General features: G+C 42.1%; 1 protein-coding gene and 1 long non-coding RNA gene across 2 annotated transcripts in view; one reads left to right on the forward strand and one right to left on the reverse strand.

Moving 5' to 3' along the window:
• The first annotated feature begins 9,863 nt into the window (after positions 1–9,863).
• SHROOM3 (shroom family member 3) overlaps positions 9,864–20,732 on the forward strand; it is a 152,898-nt gene continuing 142,029 nt past the window's right edge. Inside the window, exon 1 of the mRNA XM_075090009.1 lies at positions 9,864–10,896. Coding sequence (XP_074946110.1) covers positions 10,732–10,896 — 165 coding nt within the window. The 5' untranslated portion in view covers positions 9,864–10,731. The remainder of the gene's footprint in view (positions 10,897–20,732) is intronic.
• LOC142055950 (uncharacterized) lies at positions 10,206–11,542 on the reverse strand. The gene is made up of 2 exons (XR_012660142.1): positions 10,810–11,542; positions 10,206–10,711 (listed from the first exon to the last, which is right to left on the reverse strand). It is a non-coding gene; the product is annotated as an uncharacterized LOC142055950 (long non-coding RNA).

Raw genomic sequence — 20,732 nt, forward strand, 5'->3', positions numbered from 1 at the left:
ATATTTTTTTAAGTGGCAAGTCTGCAGGTGAGGGAGGAATATGAGATCAGCAAGGAGAGCGGCTCCCTATCATTTAGCATCAGTACTGCTGTGTGCGCATAGCAGGACTACGACATTCACAAATGACCCAATTACAACATGCACAGTTAATTTCTGTCCACACAACACTTTTTTTTCCCCACAATGCAACAAGTCCCTGTATCTGTGCACTGCACTTATTACGCCACATCTCTACGTTCATATTAATGCATCCTGATTAACCTGTGGCTTCTGTAACATCACTGATAAATAAGATTAGAGGACACAGATGAAAACAGAGCATGCAGAGCATGGGAAAAAACCATCCGGAGGAGTCTGTTACCCTAAAAGTGAGAAGAACGGGCAACAGCTGCAGCCAAGGGTGGAGGTTGTAACAACACTGCCCTTTTATTGTGGTGTATAACCTAAATGCATAAACAGGTTAAAATAATGACTAGACAGATCTCCAGGACTAATAAAATTGACAGTTGGGACAGACATTCAGATTCAGTAAGTCTTTACATTCTAATTCCCTGAACACTAAGATACTGAGGTACACTGAGCAAAAACATCACCTTTCCTGACCATTTTTCTACGCATCTGTCACTACACACTGCTGCAATAAGCACAGTGGTGAGAGGACATTTCCATTTAATCCATCACAGTCTAAGTGAATCACTAAATCAAAGCTTTGGAAAGAAAAATACCATCTCCGTTCTTCTCAGTTGGCCAGTAATTTTCAAGTTCATTAATGGTCCTTCTTTGGGAGAAACTTTCAAATATTAGATACACAACTGTATATAAAAATCATTAAATCCAAGCACCACCTTCAGGGTAGTAGAGAAATCACTCAAAACAGTAAAATCACTGAATTTCACAAGTATCACCTTTCCACTACTGAATGATTTTGAATCTAATAGTAGGCAGAATCCTGGACCCCTGCAAATTGATTATCAAAGGGCAGTACTATATCCTGATATTTGTGCAGAAATCCCATCGCCAGCAGGAAGAACTCATTCCACCATGGATAGAAATGAAGCTGTTATCCTGGCACACAAATTACAACGATCAGTGTAATTCATCCTTCACTGTAGAGTGCCTTGGGCACCCATATCCTTAAATTTTGTGTTCACATCTTCCCTGTCACAATAGTATAACAGACTACACCTTAGGAATCTGTTGGCCTCCATTTTCAGTGAGTGTGCTGTTTACTGTAATGACAGATAGCAGGTACAGGAATTTCTCTAATAACAAACAAAACCTGTGTATTACCTAGTTCCTGGATAGTCTCGCTTATTATAGCAGTATCTGTGAAGAAAAAGATCTGTCTTTATTTTCTAATATATTAAGAATCAACTTTACGTAACAAAAAATTAATATTGCCCATCTAATTTTAATACTGCAGGAGGAATTAGAGGGTATTGAGAAAGATAGTTTATCTTCTTTCTAAAGTCTTATGCTTTGTTTTGTCAGGATGAACACAGATAAAAGCTTTTATAAGTACTTGTTAGCATTGCCTGTTACATTTTGCAACAACAATTAAGTGGCAAATCATACACCCTACCACTTTCCTACAGTGTTTCCAGATACATAATTTCTCTACAAAAAACACCAAAGACAAGATTCCTATAAACATCTGCCGTGATGCCACCTACCAATGTGATCTATCCCAATCTTCTTGATTAAAGCCAAATGGACTTTTTTCTCACAGAAATGAAGCATGCTTGAAAGAAAAGAAAAACTGAATTTTTGGGTCAGCCCAAGGTGGGCAAGTCTAGACTTGCATGTCTTGAGTTTTGGGAGTGTGATTGCTATTAATAGCCCTTGCTGGGTAAGTCTGTGAACCTTTTCCTCAGGGGGAAAAAAAAATAAAGGAAAAATGAAAAAAAATTTATTACTCAGGGGTAGCTCTGAGCCAGATGGTATTTGATGGGGTTTTATTTATGGTGTTTGGAATCTCCTGGGTGACTGGTCCTCTGGAAGACATGGGACTACACTGGAAGTCAGGAGGTAGCTGCTGTAGCAGTTTCCATACCATGGATAATTTGACACCTTCAGTATACCCGTTTGACTGAAAAAGACCATTGAGGGTGCTTCCTAAGGGCACGTTAATGGAGAAGAGCGGAGCCCTTTATCCCAGATCCCAGTCCCAAGTACCAGAAATGCATCCCTAACATGAAAACATTGCCTCCAGCCCTCACATCGCAGTGAAAGTTCAACTGTGCCACGACGACAGGGCCGTTTTTCCTAAACCAGGTCAGACCCTGTCAATCCCCCCGGCCCCCCATTCCCCATTTCCACGGGGCGAAGAAGGGCGAGGCCGGCAGATCTCCCTTGCAGCGGATAGTGGTGCGGCCAGGCTGGGCACCTACAAAATGTCTGCTGCATGCGACCACCTGCCTTTTCGTGGCGGGAAACCGAGGGAGACCCCGAGAGCCCCGGCCGGCCTCTCCCGCCTGACCAGGTCTGTCCTAAAACCCCTCTGGCTTCTATAAACCCTCCACACCTCCACTCCGCGGGGCTTTTTACCTCATCGGGGAGCACACCCACTCTTGCCTCTCCAGCGAGGCAGCTCCCTCACGGTGAGGGGAACTGCCTCGCCCCTTCTCCGGTCTCCCCCGCGGGAAAGGGTCCTCCCGCGGCTGCGACCCGATCCTCTAGGAGCCGCCCGCCTTCCCTCAGCGCGGCCTCGGAGAAACCGTGGCGGGGAAGCCAGCGCCGGGCAGTCCAAGAGCCATCCCCTCTCCCTCTCCGTGCCGGCCCTTAGCCCCGAAATGGCGGCTTACGTGTGCCCCCCTCCGGCGGCGGAGGGCACAAGAGTTAAGGCGCCCTCACGGCCGTTGGAATGTGATGGCAGGTGGTTTAATCATGCCGCGCCTGAGACTGGAGATAAAAATCCTCTCATACGGGCTTAGGGGAGGGTCTGGGCCACCTTCCTCAGGTATTTGGTCAGCAAAGTAGCGCATTTTGGGGGGGTGACTGAAGGCAGAAGTTGGCATGAGGAGGCTTCCTCCCACCAGAGAAAAGGCCAGAAAAGTATCTTCCCCCAAAAACAGTTCAGAAATAAAAATCAACGTCTTTTGATTGTTACACCAGTCTCTTCAGAGACTGTTTTTGAATTTTCAAAGGTGATTGGTAATTTTCAATTCTCAGTGAGGGAGTGGGTGCAGAGTCAAGAGGTGATTGCTTTACTCAACAAAAACAATGATGTGGCTGACTGTCCCATTTTGGATCTTGATTTCAGGAGTGAACACACAGAAGTCAAACAGGCTGTCTCTCTTTGCAAGTTATTCAAAATAACAGCCAACAGCTTACATCAGACACAATGTGTCACAAGTTTCCAGGATCAGGTGTGTGAACTGGGCCCAAAATAAAATCATCAGGCACCTGGAGAATCTAAGTCAGAGCAAACTAAGGGAAGTCATCTATGTTTATATATTTAAATACCTGACTAAGAAGAAAAACACATAACCATTCCTCAACAAAGAACATACCATTTTAATATATGACAAAAGAAAACCATTCACCTCGTGCTAAAAGACAAACCTAAAGACAAAGGAAGAAGAGTGGTTTTTCGTGGACTACTTCTGACTGAGCAAAGAAAGAATTAAACAACTGAAAATAAGCCTCTGGTCTCTGCTCTCCCAGCTGTACCATGCTCCAGAGTTGTTAGTGCATCAGCAGCAAAAAACACATGCTTAGGAAGGAAAGCAGCTCTATGAAAGGACTTTTATTGTGCCACCTGGAAAGCGAGGCAGCACCAAAAAGATATATTTTTTCATCTAAACACAGAGAAAAGAGGCAAAGGAGTTTATAGGTAAATATGCTATGCAGTATCCTGAAGCCAGGCCTCAGTGCTCAGCCTCAGGTGGTAACAAAGCCTGAAAGCTCATCCCGGAGGCAGCCCGCACCTACCTCTGACAGACACCAGTGAGGTTTGTTCCTTGTGTATTTTGGAGGCTGCACTGGGGTTTCACTCCTTGCTGTGCGGCTGGGAAAGGAGCGGGGCACTGATCATCTCCCATTTGCCCCTGCTTTTGCCGTGCGGAGGGCTGCGCATCCAGCTCCCAAACCCCGCCGGAGGCGTTGGGAGCCACCTGCCCCTTACCCCTGCCCCTTCGCCCGACTCGGTAGCCTTGGGAACAAACTCCTCCTCTGGAGCTGGTCATGTGTGTGAGGGGGAGCCAGTAGATGCCGCATCCACTGTTTAAGTTCTCTGCAAAGTGTCAGTCAAAGTCCTGCTTCAGTGGGAAACTTGATAGCTTTTTCTCATGAGGACCGTGCCGGGTTGCTTTCTGCAGAGCATTACCTCTCCAGGCAGCAGGTGCTTTTTTCTAGAGTTTTGTGGAAATCCAGGTTTTGGGCACCCCAGCCTCTTTGCTCCTTCCCCCTGCCACTCCTGAAACAGCAGTTACAACCTGGGGACAGAATAACTCTTTTAGGATGTAATACCTGAATAACTTTTCTCCTATTTTGGGAATATCTCTGAGAAGAAAAATCTAAGAATCAGCACAGGTTTACCAGCAAGATGCAAATATAAATTTCTTGGATTTAGAATAATCCATTCCTCCCACAGAGAGGACTATGAGCTGTGCAGGGGGAATATAGCTTTAGTAATTTATGCCAGCAGATGCTCTACTTCTAAAACACCAGGGCCATACCCACCAGCCATTTCAGGTTTGGTTAAAGGCATTAATAATGGCTTTAAGTGTTAAATAATAATCTTACTTTTGGGGGGACACCCCTCACCTCCCTGGAAATTAATCTGTCCGAATCTCCTGTGTTTCTTCATATACCACATATCAAACATAAATGTTTACAGAATTTGCCCTGTTCTTTAAAGGGTGAGCTCAGACACACAGCTGCATCATTGCAGCTTGCTGCGATGTCCAGCCTTATAATAAAAGCATCTGGCCATGGCGCCTCAGGTGACTTTAGCTGTAATCCATCTTGCAAGAAACAATTACGAGAAACAGCTTGGCACAGAAACCTCTGGTCTCAGTGGATGGGTATATCTAAAAGCTGTCCAATTGTGTACACCACCTGCCAAGACTGAGATAAATACTACACAACTGTTGAATTAAATGAGGTGATGGCTGCCCTGAGCATTTTGTGCCTTTTTTTCTAAAGTGTTTAACTGAGTCTCAAGACAGGAAACCCGTTTAGCATAATAATACTGGGTAATTCCATGTAATCATGGTATCTTTTATTAATTTGGTGTTAGCATGGGGACTTATCTTTGATGTCTCTGCTTTTGCACATCTTGTTAAGTTAGTCCATTCAGAGTACAAAATGGCCTGCTTCTCTGGAGGGGCTTATGGTAATATATAGAAAATCAGGGATTGTTGTTGCTGAAGTGGCCCCAATGTTGTTACAGTTATAATGCTTGTATAACAACAACAGGCCTCTATGTTGTAAGGTTTTGGTGGTGTACGGTGATGACACTCTCTTGATTCCTGGTTCCTGATTCAAACTCCAGTTTCAGCAGGGTGAATCTCTGTCGTTACATCAGATAGGTGAAAATTCAGATGCAGAGAGAAAATCTGTAATTCTGAATTCAGATACCCTGAATTCACCTTCTTCAGTAGTGACAGCACTTGTGCTGTCCTTAGAGGGATGGGTCTATTCCTCAACTTGGCTTTTTGCTTTTCAGTTTGCCCTGAGTCACTGAGAGACCCAGAGCTATTTTGGGCCACAGGCAATATTATGTGGAGAGGCTTTTTTATGTTCACCAAAGAAAATTCTTTCCTTTCAGACTTCAAAGACAAGTGCCTTTTCCAACACAAAAAGGATGCAGATTTGTGGATTTTGCATCTTACTTCGATTTCTCAGCTTTGTTCTTTCCTTTCAGTCTCAGATCTCTGTCTTTCCCTTTGTCTGATTTTTCATATTTTACCTCAGGCCTGTCCAGAAAAGCAGGCTTATTCTGTGGCCTGGAAGGAAGACAAACTCAAATCCAACCTGGAATCTGAGCAGAGCTTTACTGTGTAGCCCTAGGAATGTCTCTCTAGAAACAAATTTTGAACATTGGTAGGTGATTGCAATCCCTTTGAGGGATTTGGGGGGAGTCTTAACATTGTGTTCCTTCCAGTAATTTCTTCTTTTAAATGTAAGACTGACATTTTACAGAGTTGAGAGGATGGATATGTTACCATCAGCTCAAGCTGTTTGGAGGCAAATATAGAAAAACCATGTTTTCTATGTACTTGTTTCTAATTTTTGCATATAATAAACCTTCAGGGGAATTGTTACCCTAAGAAGGAACGATTCATTTCTTAAGGGATCTGGGTTGATTCAGGAGGGTTGTGTCTTTTGACACTTGTGTTTTGTTCTGTCCTACTGCAGGTTTAGGTGAATGGCCTCAGGACTCAGGGGGAGGAATAAGCTGGGGTGGCCACTGGTGCTTGAAGGCTGTCTATTATTGTTTAAAATTCCTGAAGCTCTTCAGCTTATACAGAGCCCTGTCTGGAGGAAAAAGAGCAGTTGTTCTGTGATAAAACCAGTGAGCTAGCAAAAGGAAGCGCTACTTTCATTTTTCAGCCTTTTAATTCTTCATGTATGAAGATGAGCAAGTCACCCATTCCCTCTGTATCTGTGAAAGATACGAAGACCCACTTTTCTATCTCCTTTTGTCCATGTTGCCAATTTAAAATACAAATTATCTCAAACAGGGCTGTTACAAGCCTTTTCCTCACTCAGAAGCAGTTTGTGCGCAACTAGAAATACAAAAGACCACAAAAGCAGTCGCGAATGCGAGATGATCAGTGCTCCCCTCCTGAGCTTTCAGTCGACCTGCTTGTAATGACAGTTTTCTGCCAGACACAACATATTGGGTAATCAGTTATACTTCTGCTTTTCTGATGTTCAACTCTCAGCCGTTTTGGCACGTTACTCCTCAGAAGTCCCTTTGGTACAATGAGGTCTGCATTATTTTATAAAATTTCTCTTTAAAGATAAGTTGTGAATTTGCTTCCTCTGATCTTAGAGGATATAACTAAACAGCAGGTAGATTTGGACTAAGCATAATGTTTAATTCCCCGGCCAAAAAGGCAGTAACAGTTGCGTACAAAATTTAGGAGCTGAACTTCCTTTCTTTGATTTCTAGGTTTACCTTTAATCTGATGTAATGACTTGCCAGCTCAAGGACCCAGGTAAGATCAACAACACCACTCTGAATACTTAGTAAAGATTCTGCTTCCTTTCTGAAAGGGAAAAGTATAGTAAATGCCTATTAACTGAATTGTGAAATGTTTGCATTTAAATTAATCCATTTAAACTGTGACAATTGATACTGCCAGCAGATGGGGGCAGTATTGCTCTGATGAACTTCATTTGCAAAAGAAAGTTGGAACATTTGAAGGAATGTAGCTGACAGCAAAGAGGCAGTGCTTTTATTGATGATAAATGTGGGATTTGACTCTGAACTCCAAAAAGTTAAATCAATGGTAATTTCTCCTGCTTTAGCAGTATAGGAGTTGACAATTGAGGGACAGGGTTCTGACATGAGTCTATTCAAAATTTATTTTCTCTTACACTGAAATTTTAATTCAAACATATTATTCTCTGTGGACAGCACTTTTCTGAACCCAGTTCTCTTCTGCACCCCAACAGAGAATATCTCCGCTCTGTCCTGAGAGGAACTCCTCACAGAAGAATTCCTTTCTTGTAGCAAAGAGTGCTAAGTTACTTGTGCTATTTGAGGTTCTTGCCAGAGGCAAGATGAGAAAAAAAGGTTTGTATTTAATATGTGGAAAAGGTTATATGTAGGTCAATGGTGAATATTGCTTTAATTGTATTCAGCACTGAAATCTGTTTCTCAGAAGAATTAGTTTTCAGCTAAAGCACAGCAATGTTCATCTGCATGTTGTTTGTCCCTCTTTCTTCATCAATAGTTGCTGCATGTTGTTATCTTGCACTCATTTTGTTTGCATTGCATCTGGCAGGAAGTTAAATCCCACGTGTGTGGGCTGGAGTTGCCACTATCACTAGCGTTCCAAAAATCCTTGGGGCTCTTTGCGCGTTGTGAGGATGGCCCAGACAGTTTTCTCAATGAGAAATATATGAGTAGCACAGGTGGAAACTGGGTTCTATGAGCACCTGACAGACTTTTATCTCCCGTGTGGAGTAGGAGCCTGCTGAGAAAGCAGCGCGGTATCTGGCAGCCCTTTCTGGGTGATTGATCAAACCTTTTTTATTAACTGGTTGTGGGTCTCTGATATATGCAGGGTCCTGTATGTGACCTTTTTAGAGATGGATTAACAGTATAAAGGCCTAAAAAATCTGGAGGTAGGAGGGAGAGAAAATTCTGTGCTTGCAATGGTGACAAATTTGATGGAGTTATTTGGCAAAAATGATGTTGGATTCGGCACCTGAAATGAATTGCATTGCTGGAGTAGAACTAAAACTGTACCTCAGAAATTATGTTGATAACTGTTAATCATCAGCCACTGTAGACACCGTGAGAAACATAGTTCTTATTGAAAATTGAATGAAAAGCAGACATTAGGTGTAGTGATCAGTGTTTTGTATCGGAAATTGATATAATCCAAAAAGGCCCCTTGGCTTGTTAACAAGCTGGCATGTTCTTACACAGTCTTTAATAGTCCTGATGGCTATGGATAGGAGGATATACAACCCCAAGAGGCAGCTCCAGAGCCTTAGCCTGTCTGTAGAAGGCCTGTGGAGGGACAGAAATGAATTGCTCTTTGTGGTGACTTGGAATGAGGGTTTTTACAGTGAAACACTAGGAGTGTAAAACTACGGAAATCTGATTTGAGTCAGGCTGAAGGGTGAGTTCTGGATAAAAGCAATCTGTGAGCCTGACCAGGATGTGAAGATAATGAAAACTCAGCCCCTGGGAGGGAAGCAGAGGGGACAAAGCTCAATATAAGCAAGGATTGAGGATCATCTACCATGAAAAATAAAGGGAGGAGCCTCTTTTCTGCATTCCTCTTCATGGCTGTTGGGAATGAGAGCTGGGACACATGGGGCAAATAGAAGGCTCTGGGGAAACTGCAACATCTTAAAGGGGATGGGATGGGCAGCATGACGGGCGTGAACAAATGCAGAGATTTCTGGTTTTAGAGTTGTAGCTCCAAAGCTTTTTGCCCTCTGTTTATTGTGGGTTTGTTAACACAAGATCTTCACAGCTTTTAAAGTCCAAAGGAGAAATAATGCACATCTCAGGCGCTATATGAACAAAAGTGTGGGCGCCCTAAAGACATAGGCGCTGCTATTTGTTTACTCAGCTATGCCAGCAGGAAAGGGAGTGGTCTGTGGGCTACCTTCTCTATCATCCTATTCAAGGGGCGATAAAAAATAGAAGTTTTTTTAACACCCTCGGTGATATATGCTGTCAACGCCTGCTTAATTGGTGAGTCAGACGCCTAAGCCTACGTGCATATATGCAAGAACGGATGTACCCATATGATAAGTTCAACGGTAGTCATTGGCGACTGCCTACGTTAATAAAGGTATCCTAAGTTTTTAGTGTTATTTCTTATTCCTTATATTGGGAAAACATTGACCTTTTATCACAATGTCAACGGGGGAAAGAAGTATGTCCAGGGAAGTTGGTAGGCACCACGCAGAGGAAAAGCGCTTTATGAGAGCAAAATTATTAGCAGTGCTCCACTGTGCTGACTTGGAACAGGGCCATTGTATTTTCAGCAACTGGCAGTTTGGATTGTTACAATTCCTTGGCAAGTACAATAGAAAGATGGTGGCTTCCGGGGGCATAATAAAAGGGTGAGCCCCAGCTTTTGCACACTGCATTTTATAATTGCTTGCTTGATGTGCACAATTGGGCAGCACTGCCTTACTTGCCTTAATCCATCTCTCTCTCTCTCTCTCACTTCCTCACCCTCCCTCATAGCAGCAGTAGCGGCTGCAGCTTTGGCAGATCATCGGGGAGAACACAGAAAATGAAAAGAGCTCAGCTATCGTCTTAACATTTTTCCCAAAGGATTAATTTCATCTGCTTCTCCAGTTTTCCTGATAGACTTTTTTGCACTTTTTAATCCAATAAGTATGGATTTATTTCACATTTTAAACCCCTCTAAATAGTTTTAGGAATGGACTTTCTCTCTCCTCCTCCCCCAGCCTTTTTTTTTTTCTTTTTTTTTTTTTGACAAGTCAGAAAATTGTGAAGTAAGCGGACAGAGTAACTGAGAGCGCGAGAGGGAGAAGACGCTTTCATTCTTTTAGTGCAGTGGGCTGAGGCAAAAAGGCCATTGTAATGGTAAATTGCATGCAGAAAGGAAGAAAAGACTGATAATCAATCACAAATGAAGCATTCGTTTGGATTTTGGCAATTTGCTGGCCCGGAGCTTTTAAATGTATAAACTTTTTTTTTTCTTTTTTTCTCCCCCACATCTTTAAAACACGAGTTTCATATACCGAAGGCAGGAAAAGAAATCTTTACAAAGCTATCATGCCCAGAATACCTGGGCATGGGGAAAGCACAGTGCTGAAACCCCAGTAAAACGTCATGACTCTGAAGGAGAAGCATCATGCTGAAATGTTGATGTGAAACATTTTTCACCCATCACCTTGGACTCCAGCGCTGAAGAATATTCTTCCATCTCAGACTCTTCTTGTTTCATGTATTCAGGGATGACTTGTGGTGGGCTTCTGGGGAGTTTAGTTTCCAACTTTGTTGTTCTGTGATTGCCTGAGTGGGTTTTGTATTTGACTGAGTATGCGATAGGACAGATGAGGATGTTAGACAATATTAACACCAGCATATCGTCGTCAGAGTCCACCATTACCCATAAAGGAAGATATATCTACCTGGAAGCACTGCTTCAAGGAGGCGCTCCATGGGGATTCACACTGAAAGGCGGACTGGAGCATGGGGAGCCATTAATCATCTCAAAGGTATTTTTCTTATTTTAAATGAAATGCAAACATGTTAGGAGTGGTGCCTGATTTAAAGGGCAACAGTTGTAAAATAACACTGAAATGTCATATTTGACGCTGTATTTGGCTTGATTTTGAAAACTCTTGAGCACCTATTCAAGTCAATGAGTTTGCTCAGGAGCTATGTATTTGAGAAACACATGAGAGCTCTTGGCATTGTTTAACTATCAAAGTGCAGTTTTTGTCCCACAGGAAGTATCTTGGTTTGCAGAAATTGGCTCTATTTATTTCACTATGGTGAATGGGAGTGAGTAGGGGACCCTTATGAGGTGATCGTACATCACAAAGTCATAGCATATCTGAGCATGTTCAGTAATCCATCACCACCTCTTCTGAAGAGAAAAGAACGTAGGTGCTTCCAGTCACATGATGTGATGTTCACTAGAAGTGTGTGCAGGGAAACAGAATAATAAATACTTGTACCTGTTTGGTATGTGTGTGTATTATGTTGTGCTAGTTGTTTTCTCACCCTACCTACTCTCTATTTACTAAATATCTATTAACTATGGTACGCCTTCAAGATTCATATTGTTTTAATTATTCATTATTGAGTATTGTCAACTAGTAACTAGGGAACTAGTAGCACAGCTCACAAGGATATTTTAAGGGGAAAAAAAAAAAAAGAGAGGGAGTTCCTCACTCTCATCAGAACTGGACTATTAAAAGTACCCAGGTGCCTCAAGATGCAGATACTGAAAACAATGGATTTTCAAAGTATCAGATGCATGTCTAAAATACGTTTGACCTGTGGCCCTAAAACTGTTTTGAAAATAGGATTTAGGTATTCTGAAGTGGCCCTTAGCCATATTTCTCTTCAGTGTCATCTGCCTGGTGCGTTCTGCTTGTTTATAATATGCATTTATATAGCAAGCTGCTAGGTGCATATATATACTCTTTGTCTAATCTTACTCGCTCCTGTAAACTGGGATGTATGTGGGGAATTCAAACGATCAGATCTAATGTCAGCTAAAAGAAAATGCTGGTACTCAGAATCTATGTTATTCAAATACTGCAACTCACTGTGCAAACACATTCACATGGAGACTGTCAGACACTTGAATAGTTCACCTGAAATAAATGATTTGTAATTAATGCATCTACATGTTGAAAGTGAATAGGGGGATTTCCATAAAAGTTCTTTCATTGTAAAGGGGTTTTAGAAATTTCACATAATCATCTTTCGTCCTTGCAGCACCTTATTGGAGGTAGTTTGGCATAGCTACATAAAGCAAAACTAGCCTCGCTGAAATGGTATTATTTTTTTTTTTACTTTATAAATGTGAGGGACTTACACTTCAGTCAGGTTGTTCACTTCTATTGGTAGTTCTGCATTTGTGAGGAAAAAGTTTCTCTTTTGCTTTGACATTCTTCTGTGATGTAAAAAGCACCTCCTTTTTTTTTTTTTTTAATTGGGGGCAGGGAGGCAGCGAGGAAGAGAGATGGCTCTGGCTGCTGAACATTAATTAATCTATGGGATTTGGTTTCCACAACAACCAGGCCCCTTAATGTCAAACATGCCTGGAGTGTGCATAGTGCCACTGGGAGCTGTATGACTTGTGCCTGCCTTCTGTGAAACACCACTGCAAAAATGTGGTGGGTTTTTTTAGTTGATTTTTTTTTTTTAAACTTCTAGCTACTGCTTGTTTTGTGCTATCCATGTTAGCATTTCGTTGTTTTGCTTGTGCACGGGTGATGCAGAGCTAGAGAATGGCTTGCATGTGAAAGCTGTGCTTTCTGGAATTCATGCAGCACCCATAGCTCTTTCCTGGTTTCCAGTTACAGCTGAGAAATTCCTCTTGTGATTGAATTCACTATGTGCTCTTCAGAGTTAATTGCATACTAGTCATTTAGCTAATTCAGTATTCTTCTTTTGATTATACTGTGAAGTAATGAGGAACTGTGGGGAAATGATAGATTGAATCATGTTACAGATTAAACTCTGTACTTGCACAGAATACTTACAGAATGATAGAATGGTTTGGCTTGGAAGGGACTGTTAAAGACCGCACTACTCATGCAGATACACACTAGGAATGATCCAATAAGAGTTCTAGGTAATATTACCTATAAATATCAGAAAATGTGGATGTCAGGTTTTCATTTCTGATTATTCATAATTAAGGTAGGAGCTAAAGCTATCTGTTTCAGCTCCCCATTCTGTTTTGGCAAATATGTTATATTTCTGTCTACTTAACTGTCTGTTTGCATTGACAGAGTGGTGTCAAATGGCCTTAGTGTAAATAAAATTGTAGATTTCAGCAAATATTTAAGCTGGTACCTGTGAAATCTTGCAACATGACTTAAAACAGTCAAGGTAACACTGGCATAATGTTATAGAATACTAGACAGATAGCAAATCTGTTTGAATGCAATAGTTCTTTCTAGCCATCAGGAACTGATGCTCATTTGGGACCCACAAGTATTGGCCTGTGTCAGCTTCAGACCAAAGGCTGTGAGAGAAGTTAAAAAGTAAGATGAGTGAATTGACAAAAGGCCCAGATGAATGAAAACTGACTCTCGCAGCCCTGTGCAGTTCTTTAGGAAGACAGATTTTTCCACCAGTAATATGCCAAGAAATTGCTCTCCAAAAAATGGGAGCAACAGCTGGGAGCATAAGTTGCAAAAACCAGACCTATATTCTCAGCTGTAGAAGGTGCTGTTTTAGAGATCTGATTGCTATAGTTTTAGTATCGCCTTCAAAATAAGAACAAGTAATCTACTGCCTTTCAGTAAAAGTCCCTTTGCTGTATAGATGTACTGCTGTGCTTCTGTGCAAGAAGACGGGCTGATTTCTCAGCGCATGTGTGGTTGAGTGCACAGATAGGCACACTTACAGTTAAACACACTGGTAAACGCTTTGCTGAATCAGCCACGATGCTCAGCACATCATGCAACCAAGTCTAAATCAACTTGTCAGAAATGTTGGTTGTGCGGCTAACATGAATTTAGGTAGCTAAAACAGATGACCTTTTTATGTTAACGCTGTTCTTTTTTCCCTGTGGAAAGACAAACCTATAATGAAGCAGTTATGTGACACCTAGTTCAAAGTCCACAGGTCTCTTTGTGATGTGTTTTGCTGGAGGTGAGGGCAGACCATAAACAAATTTATTACATCCGACCCACATTTTCCCCTCTCCACAAAGGAAGCTGCTTTGCTGTTCCCTCTAGTCAACATTTTTCCATCTTGTTTCTGGACTCACTGTATACAACTCATCACACGAAGGCTGTATAATCATAATAAGTTAAAATTCTGGCTGTATAGGACATTTAAAAGAATGTACTGATTTTCAGTGAGAAGAAATTTGGAAATGCTAATGTCAGGAAAATGGAAACTAGGGGTTTTGACTGTCCTAGAGCAGCACTAAGCCATCTTAGGAACATAAGGAAGTTCCCTTTGTCTGTTCCCAACTGCCTCTTGGGCTGCAGCACTTTAGGATTGTTTGTGGTATTCCTGGTCTGCCACCTAAGCACAAGCTTGTGGGGGAGCCTCAGAAATAAGCTTTGTAGAATCTTCCCAACATTAATTTTTGTTCTGCCAGAAAGAATGGAAGAATGGGCAAAAAGTAGTCAGCTGCATGTTCCTCTTCTGCTGTGCCTTGAAGGAACATCCAAAAATCAGTATCTAAACTAGCACCAGAATGTAACTGGTTAGCAATGGGACAGTGTCCAAAAAGTTGAATCGTAGGCTGCAAATTAACAAAATGTATTTTCCCTGTTGTATTGATTCTGCGATATAAAACATGTTGTCAATGAGGAGTCTAGGTGAGAGTTTAAAGGGAGCTGTAGTCTTAACATGCTTCCTGGGGAAGCGTTGCTCATTTATATGACCTTAGAGAATAGCTGTTGATCAGATTCTTTACTTGCAACTATTCACTGTTTCTCCCCATGTTTTCAAGTAAGTAAACGTCTCCCAGAAGTGAAGAGGAAAAAGAGATTGGTGGCAGGAGTAGAGTGTCTCTCTAGAATGAGGATGTTGTGCTAATTTTTTCCCACCTGAGAGAACTTTGCAAATTTGTAGACCTCAAAGAATCCAGAAATGTGCTAAACATGGTTATCAAATACTCCTTTGGCAAGAGGTTCTCAAATTTGTAATTAATTTCCTTTTTTCAAATATCATAGTTTTCCTCTTCTGTCCATTAATGTTTAAAAGGCAACTTGGTGTCATAAATGTGTCACTAATGCTTCAGAAACAGTAGAAGTCTAATCCCCTGTAGTGAAATATTTCCGCTTCTGTTTTCAGATCTTGGTTCATATAGCTCAGGTTCCATATTTTTTTATTATACCTCTTCAGTAATTTAGAACCATGTAATTCTGGCCTAGATTTGGGGAGATTTGCTCACAGTGGAGGTCTCATTAAACAAGTGGTTTCATCACCTGGAACTAGAAATTTCATGAGAAATGCAACAGGGATTGCAGGTGATACTGAAGGCTTAATTGGAACCTGATTTCCTTTGGCCTCAAAACCATGATAATATCCAGAAGGAAACCCAGATTGCCATTTGCATATTACTTTTTTGGCTCATCCTGAGCTGTATGATCAACATTGCAAAAATGAAAGCCCTGACTGTTCTAGGCAATAGAGGCAAACCGGTAACAGAAGTGTTCATTCCCTCTTGATTTCCTGCAAGAATTTTTAATTTAAGGTGATTAACATTTTGCAGTCTCAAACGTTTTGGAGCCAGGCGAACTATTTCTGCATGATGTTTCTCTTTGCTACACACAAACCTTTGGAATAGTTTTAGCTGTTGTAGGCCTCTGAAATGCCCTTTTATTTTAAGCTCCATCTTGATGATACTAACAAAAGAGTTGTTTCTCTTGCCTAGGAATTAAAGCATCTAAAGTGCTTTTTCTCAGATAGCAGCTACGTGGGAACACTTTTCACGTGCTGTGCTGTAGTTGATGATAGTTCTCTTAACTCAAAAGGTTAGGTCATTTACAGGGACCTCATGCCCAGAAGCATGACACAAAGTCTGAGGTTTACCTGTCAGCAGAGATGTAGGAAGCAATAAATGTTTAAAAATAATAGGAATACCTTGGGACAGAGACTGAGAAATAATCCTGAAATCTTCTAAGGTGTTTAAACATTGTTAGGAGCCTGATCCAACTTCTGAAGAAACGAATAGCCCTCTAGCAGTCGTTGCTTACAGGAGCCGAATCAGGCTGTCTTCCACGAGGCTCCCGCGCCTGCACTATTCTCTAATATTTTTCATCGTGATACCTTGTTCACCTCACCTGCGTGAGCTTATAGAGCAGTTAGTGACATGTAATGAGAATTGTTCCATCATTCTTGATGAAATAAAACCCAGAAGGCCATTCTGGACCCCAGCTGGCCCACAGACACTTACATATCCCTCTCTCTGCCTCTGATCAAAACACTCAGAGCCAGTGTTCTTCTGTTAGGTCATTACCAGGAGCCCACTGCTTTCCCCACTCGAATGCCCAGAATCCCCATAAACAAAATTAAATTATCTTATGCGCTGACAGGCAAAGTTTCTTTGCATCCATTTCCCATATCCCTGTGTGTGACAAATGGCGATTTAGAAACTGTTAACCTTTTGGTAGGGCTGCAAGCACAAAAATGATGGCTAATGCTCACATTAGAGAGGCTTGTCTGCAATTGGCAGAGTCATGATAGACTTATTGGCCTGGGCATGAGGACATGAAAATGAGCCAGAGGCATGGTGACTTCTCCTGTGATTATTTTTTTTTTAAATTATTTTTTCTTTGAAAATTTCCACACTTGTTCTTGTCTGGTTAGATACGGACTTTATTTTTCTCCTCACTGCTGAAGAATAGCCTCTGTGTTGTTAATGTTTAAAAAAACCCCTCCTTTTCCCTATTTATCTTCCAATATACTGTGAGTGGGCTGACAAAGGTTTCCATTTCAAGGCCATTGTTTTGCTCATGCATTCTTGCAGAGCGTTTTGTGCACTGGTTATGCATTTAGATCCATAGATATGGATGTTAGGTGGCAGGTCCTTAGAAATGTGTGTTTTCTTGTATAAGAACAGAACAAGAACAGTATGTAAGAATCTCCTGAGTGCTGATCTCTAACTACATCAGCTTACAGATCATGGAAGGTTGGCACGTTCGTTATTCCTTCACTTGTATTCACTGTGGAAAGCAATAAGTGAGCAGTAAGTGGGCAGTAATTCATCTAGGACTAAACCATGATGTAATAGCTTGTACTTGGTCTCAGTCCAAAGGCAGGTGAAAAGGTGGTCCCGGGAGCAAAAAGAAGTACAGGTCTGCACTGATTGGCATCCTGTCTGGGTGGTAGTAAAAAGTTCAAGGACCAAATCAGCCTGGTCAACAGGAATTATTTCTTCCTGATTCCCCTCTTCCCGCTGCCCGGTAATTCTTTTGGGTTTGGCACTGGGGAAAGGTGTGCTCTGCCTGCTGATGCGCTAAGGGGCTCACTGTGCAAAGTCATCTGCCTGCACATCTGACTCCTGTTGCTAGACCGTGGCAACACACAAGGCAGCTGCCTGATCCCACACAACAAGGAAATGTGGATGATGCAGACCTTTGCTTTCAGGGAATCAGAAGGGAACTGATGCTGTAATTGTTTCAGAAAGCAGAGGGGCAGTTCTTCACCACTCTTCCTTGTTTCTCAGGGCTCGCATTAGGGCCTCATGAAAGACTGCTGATGCCAGCACAAGGGACAGGATCATCTACCTTTTCTTAAAGCTAGAGAGTTGCTTGATGAAAAGGCTTCTATTGTCAGCCCCCTTCCATTAGGCTGCCGATCCTTCTCTAGCACAAAAAGACTTCTGTTCGCTTCCACAGGACTGAATTAGCAATTGCAGACAAACTTTCTGACTGACGTGAGCAGTGGCTTGCTGGGCATTGCGGCTGCACCAGCTAGGTCAGGAGGAGCTTTTCAGACTGCAGATAGGCTGTCTGAAGGGGAGGTGCCAGCTGGTCTGTGATGCATCACAATGACCCCATATACCAGGAATACCTTGGTTGTCCTTATTAATGAAGATCATCACACATGAATCCAAGGGTGCACGGGCGACTCAGTGATGTAACTTTTATGAACGTGTACCTGGAAGGAAATTACCCTTGAAAAGAGTCGTACCTCTGTGCTGACAAGGGGTGGGGACTATTACTGGCAGGTGTCTGCCACCAATTGACCAGTCATGGTAAGGAGTTACCTCCTTACCAGAGGTCAGCCCAAGCTGCCAAGTTTTGGTCAAAACCCACAGAGATAGCTTGTCTTTAAGATCAGGTCTCCACCACTGCATTGCAACCACATGAGTTACAGAGGAGAATATACATTGTAATGTCCTTCAAAGTCACAAAAAGGTGTAATACAAGAAGTATTTTCTTCTCAGGTTCTTGGACAGAGAGGGGTCTTGTGTGATTGAACACAACATGTAATCCTTAGGGTCAATAAATGGAGCCTTCGTAAATCCTGCCCTAGCTTTAGCTTACATGAAAGAGATTAGATAGAAAAGTGCCATGTGTCCTTGTTCACTTGGCTGTAGCAGGTGTAACCAGAGTTAAGATTTACACTGATCCTACTATGAGAACCAGAGAATACACTCTTTAAATCAGTGTTTGTGCAGAGTAGATGATTGCTTGTGAAAGGCTCTACTACGTTTGGCCTTTCCCACGCTTCTTGGGAGCCCAAGGCATAGGAGGAAAAACCACCATCGATAACAGAGCCAGAGCCGAGCTAATCTCATCTCAAATTTCATCAGTGTTTGCCTTCAGGATCTTTTGATGAAGCTCAAAACTGTGGAGCATGAATCCAGCATAGATCTATTGTGTGTGAACTACTTGGACCTTGGGAGGGGGATCTTTGACAGTGAAAATGAGATGAACTCTAATTTGCTTGCCAACAGACATTGGTAGTCAAAGAAAACATGTCCAGAGGCCTTTGAAAATAGACTGCTAAACCACAAAATCTTATTTTGTGTCACTTACTTGTGTATTTCCAAAGCCTGGAGTGGATCACCATTTGGTGGCAGCAGAGAGCAACCCAGACCTGTGTCAGAAAACCCTGAAACGTCTTGGTATCCATCAGCCCAGGAGGCAAATCTCTCCCCCACTTGAGAGCTGAGACAGTAGACTTTGCCTTTGAGCATGAACCACAGAAGCCGATGGGCGTTCTGCCATCATTCTGGAGTCTTCAGGTTGCATTTCTGATCCTGCCTAGGAGAGGGTTTTTTTCCTGACTGACACAAACCCACCCTTATTCTTGGAACAGGGAATATCCAGTTAACAATAGAAAAATACAATTCAGCATCAGGACTAGCTTGTCTGCAGGAATATTTGGCATCCTCTAGCTGCCTAGCATCCAGCCACATCAACCTCACATCTTGGATTTCTTTCTGTGAAGTCAACACTGTGGTCTGCATTATGAATGCCGGCCAGCGTGGGTGCTGAACAGGACCAAGCCTGCTTAATATGCGTGAGATGTGGAAATCAGACCCTTGAGTAGTCCTGACTATCACACGCCAGTGATGGAGCGAGGGTTGCTAGGTATTTGGAGGTTTCCCTGAAAGCTTTCCTTGGCTGGAGCAGGATATTGGCCATTGCTGTGTGTCAGATGGTTATAATTCAGCAAGTATAGATTTTAAGCACACTAAATATGTTTCTCCTTTTCCTTATAACCTCATCTCCCATACGGTGCCTTACTTGTGTTTCTGTTGCAGTCAAAAGATTTCTGCCTTCTTTGTAGGTCCACTTAAAACCCTCAGCTTTGGCTCACCTACTAGACCCTTTTTTCTGAACGAGATTTGGACTGTATACTTCAGATGGACTTGCCAGAACTCTAGCTCTTTAAAGACACTCAGGTCAGAAGCTGTTAAATACCAGGAAGCATCTTTCCCCTGTGGCAATACAGTCTGTATTTATATATCACACTTAGCACTTGGACTGGAAAAGCATCTTCCTAAATGCTGTAAGTTTGTTTTAAGTAAGCGAGTGCTTCTGTAGGTTCATTCACATGGCTGAGCTGGAAATGGAGTTCTGGTCTTCCCATTTTCAGCCAGACGCTGCCTAAATCTATTTCCACAACTCATGTTATTTTGCCGTGAACTTAAAAAAAATGCAAACAAATAAATGATTCCAGGTTTCTTGTCAACTGAAATTAGGGAAAGGACAACAGGAACAGATGAGACCAGTTTATCTAGGACACAGCTTGTTAACATCCTAACCAATATTCAAGCATAATATTAATTTTTCACACTTGCATTAAAAAAAACCCACAAAAAAAATTTGAACGCCAGTGAAGAGTGATTCCTGCTGATAAGAAAATCACTGTGCTTAAATTCATTAATAGAATAGGCTGTGGGATACATTTCAAAGCATGGGGGAGAAATAAGCTCCCAAATCCCATTAAGAAATAACAGGATTTATGTGCATTCCTCCCATATATTAACTTTCTCCTCTGGAAACGTCTTGTGCTAAGTGGTGCCATTTTTCAGGCAGGTGCAATGTTTTGCAGTTCCCACAGACCTCTCCAGATAATCTGCCAGCCTGAAAGCCATTCCCTATTCTCACTCAAGAATGGGGATTTTCCGATGCACGGGTGAATGACGAGTTTGGCTGACAAATGTCATAGCTCCGTGTTCTACCGGGATTCAGTCCCACATTCTGCAGTGATGCTGTAAGCAGTTTTGTCCTGTCCATATCAGCAGTTAAAATGTTTTAAACACCAGCCAACAGAGATAGAAGAGATACCGGTTTCTAATAGCCATTATTAGTAGTGGGTCATTGTCTGGACATGGCTTGACATATGGAAGTACAGTCTGTGATGCTGAAATCTTCGAGGCATTGGT

This window comes from Phalacrocorax aristotelis, chromosome 4 (genome assembly GCF_949628215.1).
Source record: "Phalacrocorax aristotelis chromosome 4, bGulAri2.1, whole genome shotgun sequence".
Taxonomy (NCBI): Eukaryota; Metazoa; Chordata; class Aves; order Suliformes; family Phalacrocoracidae; genus Phalacrocorax; species Phalacrocorax aristotelis.